At 36.3% G+C, this 14,389-nt stretch overlaps 1 protein-coding gene across 2 annotated transcripts in view; it reads right to left on the bottom strand.

Moving 5' to 3' along the window:
• Positions 1-14,389, bottom strand: part of LOC128991321 (E3 ubiquitin-protein ligase HERC2) — a 96,980-nt gene that overhangs the window by 8,505 nt on the left and 74,086 nt on the right. For both annotated transcript variants that reach the window (XM_054414125.1, XM_054414126.1), the window contains exons 69-80: positions 11,914-12,125; positions 11,179-11,273; positions 10,207-10,313; positions 9,676-9,853; positions 8,747-8,896; positions 8,119-8,222; positions 7,411-7,517; positions 6,247-6,374; positions 5,750-6,028; positions 4,938-5,145; positions 3,765-3,959; positions 3,080-3,214 (exon numbers count right to left, since the gene is read on the bottom strand). In XM_054414125.1, the coding sequence (XP_054270100.1) occupies positions 3,080-3,214; positions 3,765-3,959; positions 4,938-5,145; positions 5,750-6,028; positions 6,247-6,374; positions 7,411-7,517; positions 8,119-8,222; positions 8,747-8,896; positions 9,676-9,853; positions 10,207-10,313; positions 11,179-11,273; positions 11,914-12,125 (1,898 nt within the window). The remainder of the gene's footprint in view (positions 1-3,079; positions 3,215-3,764; positions 3,960-4,937; positions 5,146-5,749; positions 6,029-6,246; positions 6,375-7,410; positions 7,518-8,118; positions 8,223-8,746; positions 8,897-9,675; positions 9,854-10,206; positions 10,314-11,178; positions 11,274-11,913; positions 12,126-14,389) is intronic.

The following is a 14,389-nucleotide window of genomic DNA, read 5'->3' as shown; positions in this document are numbered from 1 at the left end:
GGCCGAATTATCCAGACTGCCGGGTTATCGAGAGCCGAGTTTGCGGGACTCTACTGTATTACTATAAACCAAGAACACTGAGAAACATTAAAAAAACAGATAAACGTTAATTAGTTTTTTATCCTTGCCACATTTTTTTACAAAATTATGGTTTCTGTGTTTTGGGAACCATACAAAAAGTGTGTTGCTGAAGCTAACGGTAGGTTTTGAGAAAAATTGTATTCAACTAAAAATTGAGCAGTTGATGAGTCGGTGGCTTGGTCAGTTGCGAGTTACGAATCCATGCAGTGATGTTGTGGGTTTGTTTATAAATACCTGGTGCTCGCCACTAAATTTAATTTGTACATTTCACTGGTTTACTATACAGTACTGCCTTTCACCTTGCATCGCTGGATATGTTCCATGCACATACCATAATCCTATATGGATGTGCAGTGTCAAGAAGTTGTTTTGCATTTGAATTTAGATAGGGTTTGTACTTTGGATTTTTACACTGTGTATCTCTGGCTAAAAATGAAAAATGAAATAATCTGGCAAAGATATTTTAATCTTGTGTTTATCATCGAACAGAGACATCATCTACGAGAAAATCATCCTTTGAATGAATTTCCTTAGTCTCATTTCCTTAAAAGATTGTGAAAGTCACATTCTTCTTTTAAATGTTGGACATAGACAACATTTAAAAGTTGTCATACTCAAGAGTGCAATATGGTGCCGAGTAATAACAACAGTATACATAAAACTTTAATAGTTTTTATTTTTAATTTCTATCTCATATCAACCACACATGACTTGAATCGTGATGATGTTTTTATCGGTTGTTATAAAACTAAACAGAATTCAGTGGACTACTATTTTTCTGACACTAATGACTTGGATTGTTTAGTGTATTGTACGACGAAGTCTTCAGTGTACGCTGGAATGAATGCAACAAGATGCTTATGTGGTAAAGAAATCTCCAATACTTTAAGTCCAGTGAATGAAACGAAGTGCAGCCCTGAAAACCTATCAGTTTATAAACTTTTACCGGTAAGAGCTTCAGATACAGATCTACTGTTAGCGTCAGAAAAGCTTGGCATCAGGCTTTTGGTTCTTGGGGATTTTAATAAGACACTTTTGAGTAAGGGAAACAATTTAAGAACTCCTTGTCTCACATATTACTTACCTCGGAAGGAGCTGTTTTATATATCAAACAGTACTAATAAAAAATCTATTTTGAGACTTAACTCGCACAGCTACAATAAATTAGGAAATGTGTCGGTCAGTGGTGATGAGTTGATCGAAACTGATTGTAATGAGATAAACGGACTAGCGGTTGATTGGTTCAGCTTTTACACCATATTTTGGGCATGTAAGGATAAAAAGGTAATATTTTGGAAACGTAAAGGTTCCAACGAAGCTATTCACTCTATCCATTCAGGAGAAATAATTAGCATCGCAGTCGATTCGTATAGAGATTTTTTACTCTACACTAATGGAACACATTTGGTGAAACACTATTACACACGGAACACTACAAAGATATTTAGTCAAGTACATAACTTCAAACAACTCAGACTTGCGGCTCTGGATGTACAACAGGAAAGAATATATGTGATCGGTGGTGAAGAAGAAACTTCCTTGGTGAGTACTGACTACTATATTAAACAATTCAAAGTCGTCTACAAAGGCCCAGAACTTTCAGATGCTTTTGGATTAGAGTCTGCCAATGGGACGGTTGTGTGGGGAAACAGACACAACGGCCGCTACATCCTGTACAAGGTTCAAGTATCGGAAGGTGATTTCCCTGTGAAGATTCTATGGAATGATTCTGAGAAAATCGATGACTTTAAGATGCAATCTGACGAGGCGAGACAGGCCAGCACCAACTTCCTGTGTGACATACAAAACTGTTCCCACTGGTGCTTGCGCATTTCAAAACAAAAGGTAGAATGTCGCTGTCCACCAAATTTTGTCCTTGCTTCTAACCAAAGAACTTGTCTGGATGAGGCAAAATGTCTGCAATCCGAGCCCATAGCTGAACATCAACACGCTGATCAAGTTAAAGACAGTGACATAAACCGTGTCAATTTGACTATTGAAATCATTTTAAAAAGACAAGAGGATTATGAAAATCGTGTCCAAATTTATGTTGCGTTCTACTTGTTAGCTTTAATTTTTGTACTTGCTTTTACGATTATTTTGGGTTTAACAATACAAATAAGAATTAACAGAATGTTTCCTAAGGGGCAATTTTGTTACTTGGAGCTTAAATAAAATCACTTTCAGTAAAAAAATATTAATGTGGGACACTTTCTTGTTTATAAATTCTATAAATAGATATGTATGTCATTATATATGCATGTAGATGAATCAAGATTCAGTTATTGTTAGGATTGTGACAATTTTAATTACTATTTTCAGCCATAAAAATTACATTCTTATTGTTGTGGTTTTTTGTCTCCATTTCTGTACCCGTACAATACGTGTTTGTAGAGAAATTATATAATTTTTAATTAAGAGTTAGTTGTATTAATTATGCCAAGAGTTAATTTTTCTAGTGAACTTTATAGTAGGCTATGGTCTATAGATGAAACCACAATGAATGTAGCATTAGCTTCTGACAAAGACAAATAGATTGGTTAGTGAGGTGTAGTCAGACCAGTTCAGCTCACTCCTTTCCTTTGCTTCATGTTCCACCATGACACATGGATACTGAAGTAATGCTAATCTGTATAAACCAGCTATTTTTGATTAAAGAACGTAGATAAATGAGCCACTTACAGAATGTGCTACTGTCAAAATTCTATTTTCTTATTTTTCAATGCTTAAATAATTTTTATGACATGATAATGCTTTTGTAAATATGTCTTTTCATTTTATGGATAGGTAACATTCCCTATTAAACAGAAATCAGTAATAACGCCAGCGTACTCTGTCGGCGGCTCAGCCAAACTACGGAAATATTCATTCTAATTCTAAAACATGTTATGTCTGATTCTACCCCCACTCACAAGCCAGAGGCCTATTTGGACGTGACAACACAATGGTTATAAGAGACTGCCAATCTTTCCTTACTTAAAAAAATAAATTCCCATACCTGGCACATAATCCCTGTCAATCTCCTGCAGATCAGCTGGTGTTAGAGGCATTCCTGCCAGCTGTTTCCACACTGGCTCCGCTAGATTGAGGCTTAGTGGACTGCCTGTCCTGATAGCAATTCCCATCAGCATTCCTGTGAATACAAGTAACATTCTCAAAATACATAAAAGTCTACCAGATATAAAATGCACATTCTTTAGCCACAATTTCACCTTGCTTGATTAACTTGAGCTTCTGTTGACTGTCATAGGACCTACACCTGAAATATCCTATCCTATTTCAAGGAGGAGCCCAATTAAAGAATCTTTCAGAAAAATATAAAAATGTGCTAGTTTACTTGAAAAATCATAAGTCCATGGGGCATATAAATGCCAGTTATCATCAATCTACTCTCTAGAAAAACCTTATAGGAGGAAAACATATCAGTGTTGTTGTGCAACCTTTGTTGTACAGTATCAATAAACTCCACAGTTCTTAAAACAAACTAGCTTAACATCAGGTTCAAAACACGTCTTGCATTATTAACTTAACCGTCTGTAACTATCTGCATTCCGTTTGAAATGAAAGAGTTTACCCTCAAACTGCATGTCTTGTAGATAAAATTAAAACTAAAATCCACTTTCCCTACCAGTCCCTAATTACACCAATTTTGTGGGACTGTAGGCCTACTGTGGTGTGCTTACCTAAGAACCTGAACATGTTGAGATGCAAGGGTGAGTTGGCCACGGGGTTGAGCAGGAAGCAGTCTCGGTTGGTGCCCGTGTCATCTCGTCCGTTAGGGGTAGGGATGAGTAGAGGAAGTGAGCCGTTTTGTAGCTCGTCACACATCTCTGCAATACTCTCACTGTACCCTCCACCGCAGTCGTCTACACTCTCCCCTGAGACAATACATAATATAGTCAGCTTTATTAATACAGTTTGGTGTAACAAGGTAGGCTCCGGGGTAACCGGACGTTTACCCAATGTTACTTTGGATGTAGCTCAGGAATGAAAATTCAGCATTCGTTTACAAAACCCATCTTGATTATTAGCCCACAAAACATAAAAAAAAACAAAGATAAACGAACAAAGATTTATAGTAGACTGGAACTGTGTAAATAAATAATTTTGAAAAGACTCTAACCCCCAAATTTGAAAACACTTATTGTTTTACCTGGACTGGGACGGGTGGCGTCGTCCTGTAATCCAGCTACTAGGAGGTCACGAATTGTGAATATTTATAGGGATGCACTGTGGATGCGATACTCACTGGTGTGGATTATCATCCGCACTAGTGAGTACTACAACTATCCGCAGTAATATCCTGATAATTAGACCAATTCGTAAATTACAAGGAAAAAATGTGGTTCGGATTCCACTATAAACTGTAGGTCCCTTAGTTGCCATTAGCTGTATGGGCTATTAATTAACAGCTGTGTCTAAGGAACATGTCAGCCTTAGTCACTAACAAGACTACAAGATCGCGCCACTCATCCTACACTCATCCTTCACTCATATTTGGGTTAAAATACGCACATAGTGGCGTCCCCATCTTAAATAATTGATAATTGATAATTGAAGGCCAAAGCAGTTTAACTTTGTCCTCCAATACATCACACTTAAACTATACATGAAACTCCCCCAGACCAAGTGCATTGACCTACTTAATGCAACAGCCTTCTGTAGGTCAGCACAAGTTACTATTTAACTACACTTCCAGCCGATTTGCACAGCATTGCCAAACTCCTCTTCATAATTTTTGACCCCTCCTACATAACTAAATCAGGCTGAAGACGGGTTTACCTTGTCTACTTTCTTTAACGTCTAGTACGTTAAATTTCCGTAACCAGAAAGTCGCAGCTAATATTCCCACTCACCTACAAACTTGACCTTCCACACGCGGTGAGGCAGGAACAGCGCCTCCTGCGTGAGGAACTGCACCTTGCCCAGCATCTGGCCGAACACAGACTTGATGCCGTCCAGTCCTGCCAGACCACCCTTGCTGCGCGACCGCTTCACCTGGATGCGGTTCAGCTCTATCACCGGCCCGTGCTGTCGGTCCCTCACCATCGTGGCTTGCACCACCTGGGGTATATCAGACAGAGTGTTGAAATATCAACCCCAAATGTTCAACCCTTTGACAAGGAAATCTATGATTTCTTTAGCCTATCAATGTTTTTTGTAGTGTCAATTTAAATGTCTTTCAACAGGATACGGCCATATTTAACCAAAATTCAAATTAAAATATGAGTCCTTCTCTATACTGTAGTAAAAAAAACCAAACACTAAAACAGAAAGTACAGTCAAGTGTTGGTGCTTAGCACTAAATGTTCTTCCGAGTACAAACAGGGGCGTCAAAGAATGTTGTCACTTGCTATGGAGTACGGTCTTACCACACGGAAATGGATCATTATAGTAAATGATCATGGTTTCTTTATCCTCAACTGTCTGCAAAGATGACACAGAAGGCCAGAAAACCAAATATTGGAAGATCATGACTTTTTTCAATAAAATTTATTAAATATACAACTCTATATTTACTGAGAGTCCCACAAAGTTTGACCATGAATGGGAATATTTATAAACTTAAAAATTAATTACCTATCTAACTATTAAATGCAATACCTACATCTTTTGTAGGACATTGTAAACATGTAAAACTAATAATTTATCAACCAATTAATTTTACCTTGCGGAACGTGATCTCCTTGACCATGTAGACCAGGAAGCCGCGCAGTGAGTCGAGACTGACGTCGCCAGTGAGGGGGAACATGGAGACATTGGGACACAACAGGTCGCTGAAATGCAGCAGCAGCACGAGTCTGTTGCGGATCAGCGAGGGCGACAGTTCCTTCAGCAGGTCGTATTCCATCGGCACCTTTGTCGGCACAGTGGAGGCAAACGGCTTGTCCGTGCTCCATGCCAACGTGTGCGCCGAGCCACACGCCACCCGCGTCATCTTCTTTCCCTGAATATCAAGGTTGTATTGAATGTCTTTCAGAAATAGAGTTACAACTTAAAATATTTTTCTTACTTGCAATCGATATATTTAGATATGGCTTCAAATTTTATGGCAGCAGAATAGATGAAATTATAATTTTGCAAAAGACTAGCATTATGAGTGGTTATATTTTATTAGAACATTCTAAACAAAAAATCTTTTATTTGTAACTTAGGCAATCTAACCTGCAAAGCCATGATGAGTCTCGGTCTCATGATGGCCGTAGTTGTACCGTCTCCCAGCTGGCCTTCGTCATTGTCTCCCCAAGTGTAGACTTCACCTTGGTCAGTGCACGCTACACAGTGCAACGACCCTACAACACAAGTCAAAGTCAGTAATTGCTACGCTAGAGAACTGACACTTCTGGAAAACAAACATTTGTAAAGTCAAATGTCCCCCCCACCCCTAAAAAACAACAAATTCTTCAAGGACTTATTTTTGCAGCCTGTAAATACTGGATGATAAAACTGACAAGGTTGAGGTCAGAGGAGTCTGGAAGTAACTTTGTGCCAAATACAACTTAATTTGAGTGGCTACATTAAAAATGTAAATTATATATCTTTTTTTAAGAAATAACAATTATAAAAACTACTAAGTTACAAGACAGAGTTCGAACGGATAAACAAAAATCATAGGATTGTCATTGTGTGTATGCTCTTTTTGAACAATTCTTTTAGTAACCTTTTGACTATTGATACAATTAGACATTCCATCCCCATGTTAAAGTGGTCACCAGTTTTTGTGACAAGAACAAGATGCACTTTTATAATTTTCTTGTCTAAAAGAAAAAATCTTCTAAACTTTAACTTTAAACTTTCTTTGATTTCTTTTTTAAATACAGTACAACTATTATAAGACGTCTCTCGTGAGGATGGTCAAATATGACTTGTTATCAAAGTTCTACTGTATTAGAGATGACACTTGTTATCAAGGGCCACTATTAAGAGTTTTCTAAGTCTCTTTTTTAAGAGTCTATTAAGAGTATTGTTATTAAGAGTCTTCTTATTGGGGTTCCACTGTACCATTGACGTTTTAGATTTCCTGTACCCTCTACTAAGTTGCAAGCAGTAAAGTGCTTGCCTAACAATCAAAAGGTTGCTGGATCAAGTCTGTGAAGTCACAAACTTTTTGATACTTTAAAACTAGACCCAGCTGTTCTTGATCATTGGACTTTCAATAAAATAGTAAAGTTAAAAAAACAGCTGGTCTTAGTCAGTTACAAAGCTACACAAGGCATCTCACTCCATTCTACACTCATCCTTCACTCATATTTTGGTTGTAATACACCCATTTTCACCCCCTACATCTACTGGTAACATGATATACTCTTGCACCCGTCTACAACCCACCTGTAGCGATGCTAATGACCTTCTTGCCCTGTAGAGCAGCTACCTTGCGAGGTCGTCTCACGTGGTCGTCTGTTCCATGACCGAGGCGATGGTAGTCTCCTTTACCCCTAATTAAACAAAAACATTACTGTAACCTGCTTTGCTATAAGGTGGAGTTAAAATTTTCTACCCTTTAGTTATAACATACACAATTAAACCAAATATTTTAGATAAGGTGTGAGAAAAATTGAACAATCAAAAAATAAATTTAGTTGAGACAAATAAAATGGTATTTGAACAATTATTTTGGGAGACAAAGCTCTAGTCCTTTTAAGATCTTTGATTTTTTAACATTAATACTGTCAACACATTTTCACTTAAAACCTATTTCAAAAATAAAACTTGCATTTTGCAGATAGTTTAGTTATCTTCAAATGTGGTGTTATTTTGTGCTGTAAAAAGAATTCCGGTAATCTACTTTAGATAATTTATATAATAATGGAAGGATAATATATCACCTCTTGTCTTGCCACATCCATCTCATAAACATTCTTTTTTCCCAAGTCGAAACATTAAAACCGGCTATTAAACTTTCAAACTTTTTTGGACCATCATACGTTGCTTCCTATCAACTATTAAATGCTGACATGCATGAGTGTATGGATATTATATGAATAAATGGTGAGTATAAAACACGTTGTAGACTTGAACGAGTACATTGTCTCTTACCATGTGTAGACGGAGCCAGACCTAGTGAGAGCAACTGAGAACTGACTTCCACACTCTACCTTGATAACCCCCAGACCTGCCAGAGACTCTATCTTCATAGGTACCTGAACACCAAACCATATACATTCATAATGGATCTTCAGGTCTTATAAGAAAATCCTAACTCAATGTTACTGTTTGATTTTTTATTTACAGTAAAATACAGTTCACTCCCTATTTTCAGACACCTTGGACCCTTGTCTGAAAAGTATATCCCCTCAGAAGTTAATTATTTATAAGTGAAAGGATATTTTTATAAAGTACTTGTGTGTGAAATTTAAGGAACAGAGGAAAAACATAAGAAACAGCTTGAATTGACTGGGTATACTGATCACCTTCAAATTTGATATATTTTGATGAAAAGGATAACAAATAACAATAAGCTATATATTGTCAAACAACAAAATTTACTAAGAGGTGCAACATAATGCTTTTGGGATACTTTTTGCCATTTACAGCAATAATAACATTATTTTAATTGTTGTCATGAGATTTTACTGCATTTACGAATAACCTTACTGATTTGGGTATCTGAACAGGGTATGGCCCCATTAGTGTGAATACGTTGTAAGCGAGACCATAAGCCTACCTTGCAACCATCTGAACCACCTCTGCCCAGTTTCCCATAGTCTCCGTCGCCCCACGACCACACACTGTCGTCGTCTGTAATTGCTAGAGTCTGGGCGTCTCCACTGCCACAAGCTACGTCCACCACATTGTACCCCAGCAATGCCTCCACCTTAGTTATAAAAAAAATTAAGAAATATTTTTTGTGGACAGAAAAGATTTGATTTAATTATACTCTTCAAAAATGAATGATCACGATCTAAAACAAGTGATAAAAACCCCTGACTGAAGGAGACCAATGTGTAAGCCATTGCAAAAATCCTGAAGGCATATTTGGAGGGTGAAGAAATAGGGAAGATATAAGGATCAAGAAAGATAGAAAGGCTTTATGGGGTAGCCAAATACTTAGATAAGCCTGGATCTTGGATTATACTCCATTCAAAAAAATTAAACGATTATAGGGGAAGAATTCTATTTTCTCACTTGATCATACCTCTGAAATAATAGCTCAACAGCTGAGGTATGACAAAACATAGATCAGCTGTGACGTATAAGCAAAAGAAATTAGTGAGGGAACTTCCACTCAAACCGCCTACATTTTGTGAACAGAGTACAGTATATGAGTGCAGTCTTATGTAATTTGGGATGTGTATGATAACCTTTTTCATCTGAAAAGAATCCTGCTTCGCTGTAAACTCTGATCAAGATCAGACCAAAGATTCAGATTTAGAACATTTAGTTTCAAACAATAAATTAACATAATACAAATAGGAAGAACAACATGAAAAAAGGTGTACAGATAAACTATTTTTTACAACTTATTTTAACGTTGGATTGGCCTGTCCACACACGCCTCTGCCCTGTGGATGATAGGATTTTCAAAAGGGTGTGATCAGATTTTCCTTAATAAGAAATAATAACAATACTCCAGATAATGCAATGGTGACTCACCAGTTTAGGTACGTATTTGTCCTCGGTGTCGCCATGGCCCAGTCTGCCGTAGCGTCCTTTGCCCCACGTGTACAGCTCCCCGTGTACCGTGATAGCTGCACTGTGAGAACCTCCACACGCTATGTTTACTATCTCCTTGCCTCTTAGCGCTTCCACTAGGGTGGGTCTGTCACACATGCTGCAACAAACACAAACAGCTGACAAAAACTGAGATTGACAACTTGTCTAAGATTTCAGATTATGGTCGATCGCTTTAACATAAAAATGAAACTTGTAACATAAAAATGGGTTGTAACTTAATTCTTTTAGGTGATTCAGTAACCTCAATGGGGTGGATGAAAATAGATTTGGCAATCATCCCCTTCTTCACTCATAGTTTCGCTCATGTCAAAACAAAGCTTGCAGACACATACATTTTGAAATAAAGACAACTGTTGTTGGTTAACATGTATGGATTGCCTCAATATGTACAGTCCGATGTTAAGCCAAAGATAAGAACGAGTGTTGAATAAATGATGAGTGTTGACTTACGATTTGTTACCATGACCCAGTTTGCCGTCATCGCCTTCACCCCAAGAGTAGACCTCTCCGTCGAAGGTGAGAGCCATACAGTGCTTCCCCCCGGAATTGACAGCGACCTGAGAAACATTACAAAGATCAGCTGATGTCTGAGAGAAGATGACTGGTCTGTGATGTCACAAAAACAATAAAGTTTAAAAATCTACCATTAAAATGCTGAATCTATTCTACGGCCGTTGGGAAATGTAGATGATTATGAAATGGGTATCAAGATCAAGTCATACATAACGTGAGTTAGGTACAAAAAAATATAAGTAACCTACTATGACACACCCTAGTGTACGGAAAGTTTATATAATGTTTGTAAGGTATTTAGATGAACCTAAAAAATTACAGAGCAATAAGTTATTGAGAGAGCAGAAATAGTTGGTTGGAGAAATGTTCACTGATATTTATGACAAAATCAGATTTAATCAGGGAGGGAAACATATTTTGTATTAGGCCTAAGTAAGTTTTTTGTACCCATCCAAATTTCCAGCTCCGTCTCTCGACTTATCAATCATAGCTTAATATTATATAACCTGAGTGGCTAAATAGATATAAAAATAAAATATCACAAATTCACAACATATCACACTGATATTATTCATCCTTCAATAGGACTTCTTAAAAAGTGGACGGGAAATCTGAAGAGTCCTATATCAGGGCGAAATATCGGTTTTATGTACTTTGATTTTTTATTCGTGTATATATTAGCCCCTGGGCTCTAATTTTCTCTGATATGCTGAACTCTATTCTTCTTCAAAATATTTCTATACTATCCAATTTGCTTTGTTCTAAAACATATTATTTATTTATCAAAAAGAAAAAAAAAACAACTTTTGGAAATCTTAAGGTCATAAATATGCGGAATCTCTTCAACACCTGAAACAACCAAGGATAGATTCAATAACTAGGATCTGAATATGAGATGATAAATGTTACCTTTTTGATGAACACATTCTCCAATGAGTCTATGAGGGTGGGAGTAGTCACTGTGTCACAGTTGCCTAGGCCTAGTCTGCCCCCAGCACCATAGCCTGTGCGATGTAAGAACAAAAACATTAAAATGCTTATCAACTATTTGCTTACATATTTTGCAATGTATATAGACTAAAAACTTATGTATTTCCATGTTTTAAAGCTTTAAATTTAAAATACTCTACTTCAACTTTGGTTGGATTGCTTCCAAAGTTTTATCGATTGATATATACAAAATAATGTATCAAAACATCAATAGTCAGTATACTTGAATCAGTATAAAGGTGGAAACCGGCTAAAGTTTTAGTGAACAAAATAATCAAGATGGTGTTGGTCTCGGATTAGAAATAGCTGGAGCCTAGACATTAACTTTATAATTTACTCTAATACAGCACTAACAGATAAAGGTATATGAGCCTATACAATGCAACAATGGATTTAAATAATTCTCAAACTCCCAACTTTCATCAATAAAAAATTGTCTTATTCACAAAACTAAATGTTTCTACATTGTTTTTATTGGATAAAAGTAAACAACTACCGGCCCTAACATAAAAGCTATTACCGGAGTACTTAAAAGTCCCTAACTGGCCTTTACTTAAAAAACCGCCCTTGTACCTTTAGAAAGTTTATATTTCTACTCAAAACGTTATGTTTAGGTTAGCTATGTTATTGACAAGTATTCAAGATCACACTGACCGGTGGCGTACACTTTCCCGTCGGACGTGACTGCTAGCAGTGTCTGTTCTCCCCCGACTATCTGGACGGGCCGTAGCGCACTGAGGGCGTCACACAGCGTAGGCACCTTCACCTTCGCCCCCTCCACACCCCCCAGTTGACCTCGGTGGTTGTGACCCCAGCCGTAGATAGTGTTGGTGCCTCCCCACGACAAACTCCAGTCTTCTGGTTGCCTAAAACCATTCATAAAGATTGACTTTTAAAAGTAACAATTTTTAAAGTTGTATGTAACTTTTTCTTGCGCATGTTTATATTTAAGTAATACAATTAAATCTGAAAAAAATAATTATATTATTCAAAAATATTTGTTTTGCAATTTCTATGTGCAACTATTTTTTTGTGATTTTGAGCTCAATTCATATTGTGACCAACTATAAGACTAAGACAGCAAAGTAATGCGTTCGCTTTTGATTGGCTACTTAAAATTTAACAGTTCATTCTTGCACTGGCTCACCACTTGACTCACTCAATTCATTTCATGAACAGACACCAGTCCTATTTAGAAAGCCAATATCAATATTTAAAAACATTGCTAACATTTCTCAATATGTTAGGGTAATGGCCGCTAACATTTCTAAATATTTGAGGGTAATGGTCCCTAACATTATAAATTCTATAAATTCAGCCAAAATTTTATAAATTATAAAATTTAAAAATTTATAAATTTATAAATTTATATTATAAATTTATAATATTATATTATAAATATATTATATTATATCCTACTAATATTATAAATGAGAAAGTTTGGATGTATGGATGTATGGATGTATGTTTGTGACAAGTGAACGCGAAAAATACTGGTCGGATTGGGCTGAAATTTTGCATGATGATAGCTCACATTCCCGATTAACATATAGGCATATTCTTATTTCAAAAATCCTTTCGGGCTCCGCCCCAGTGGCTCTGGAGTTTCCCATGTTAACCTTATGAGAAATGAAATTATTGAATCTTAACAGCTGTTTCAATTAAACAAGTTGGTTCTGTTCTGTGATGTTCAATAGCATTAAAGTTACAAAAATTACCAACAGGGTGCAGCACTATTATTTCTTTTACATTTATTACAACAGCTAATTTGCAACCAAAAGGTGAGTGAGCGTAGCGAACGAACTTCAACCTGGAGGCGAGTTAGCGTAGCGAACGAGCTAACCTGAAGGCAAGTGAGCGCAGCGAACGAGCTCCAACCTAAAGGTGAGTGAGCGTAGCGAACGAGCTCCAACCTAAAGGTGAGTGAGCGTAGCGAACGAGCTCCAACCTAAAGGTGAGTGAGCGTAGCGAACAAACTTCAACCAGGACGTGATTGAGCCATGCGAACGAGATAATCTTGAAAATTAAGAAGTTAAACGGGGCAAAGCCCGCGGGTTACAGCTAGTTATATTATAATATTATATTATAATATTATAATATATATATATATTATATATATTATATTATATTATAAATTTATATTTATATTATAATTTATAAATTTATATTTATAAATTTATAAATTTATAAATTCAAATTTATAAATTGTTATAAATTCTATTGATCAGAACATTCAAGTTGATTGTGTGTACACCGATTTTGAAAAAGCATTTGATAGAGTTAATCACTTAGTGTTATTGTCTAAGCTGCATTACTATGGCCTATCTGAGAACACATTAAGATTATTTTCTTCATATTTATACAAACGTAAACAGTATGTAACATACAATGGTGCATGCTCCAACACATTTCTGGTGGACTCAGGTGTCCCCCAAGGTTCAAATTTAGGGCCTTTATTATTCATAGTATTTATAAATGATATAACCAGGTGTGTAAAACATAGTAAAATTTTAATGTACGCTGACGATTTAAAAATTTTCAAAAATATTAACACAATCTTGGATTCTCAACAGCTACAAACTGATATTGATGAACTAATTGCTTGGAGTAAAGAAAATATATTATTTAATGTTAAAAAATGTGCTGTTATGAGTTATACAAGGAAAACTACCCAAACTATTGTAAATTTTTCTTATTCAATGGATGGTGTTGTCTTATGTAGAAAGTCAGCATTTAAAGATCTTGGTGTTGTTTTCGATAGTAAATTTCTATTTGCAGAACACGTGATGAACACTTGTAAGGCAGCTTATTCAGTATTAGGTTTCATTCATAGATCTTGCAGCTTTTTAAGAAATTTAAACTCAGTAAAATTATTATTTTGTTCATTGGTGCGCTCACGATTAGAATATGCATCAGTTGTATGGTATCCTCATCAGCTTTACCTTGTAGACAATATGATTGAGGCGATTCAAAAAAGATTTTTAAGATTTATGTATTTTAAAACATTTGATCACTATACATTCAACATCTCATACCACCAGCTCTTGACCATGTTTGATATGACTAGTCTCAGTGACAGAAGGAAGTTGGCCGCCTTATCTTATCTCCATAAACTGGTGAGCGGTGTTCT

This window comes from Macrosteles quadrilineatus, unplaced genomic scaffold (genome assembly GCF_028750875.1).
Source record: "Macrosteles quadrilineatus isolate MER2022 unplaced genomic scaffold, UCM_ALF_1.0 Scaffold_4__1_contigs__length_99947679, whole genome shotgun sequence".
In the NCBI taxonomy this organism is placed as follows: Eukaryota; Metazoa; Arthropoda; class Insecta; order Hemiptera; family Cicadellidae; genus Macrosteles; species Macrosteles quadrilineatus.
This window is presented reverse-complemented; position numbering and strand designations above follow the sequence as displayed.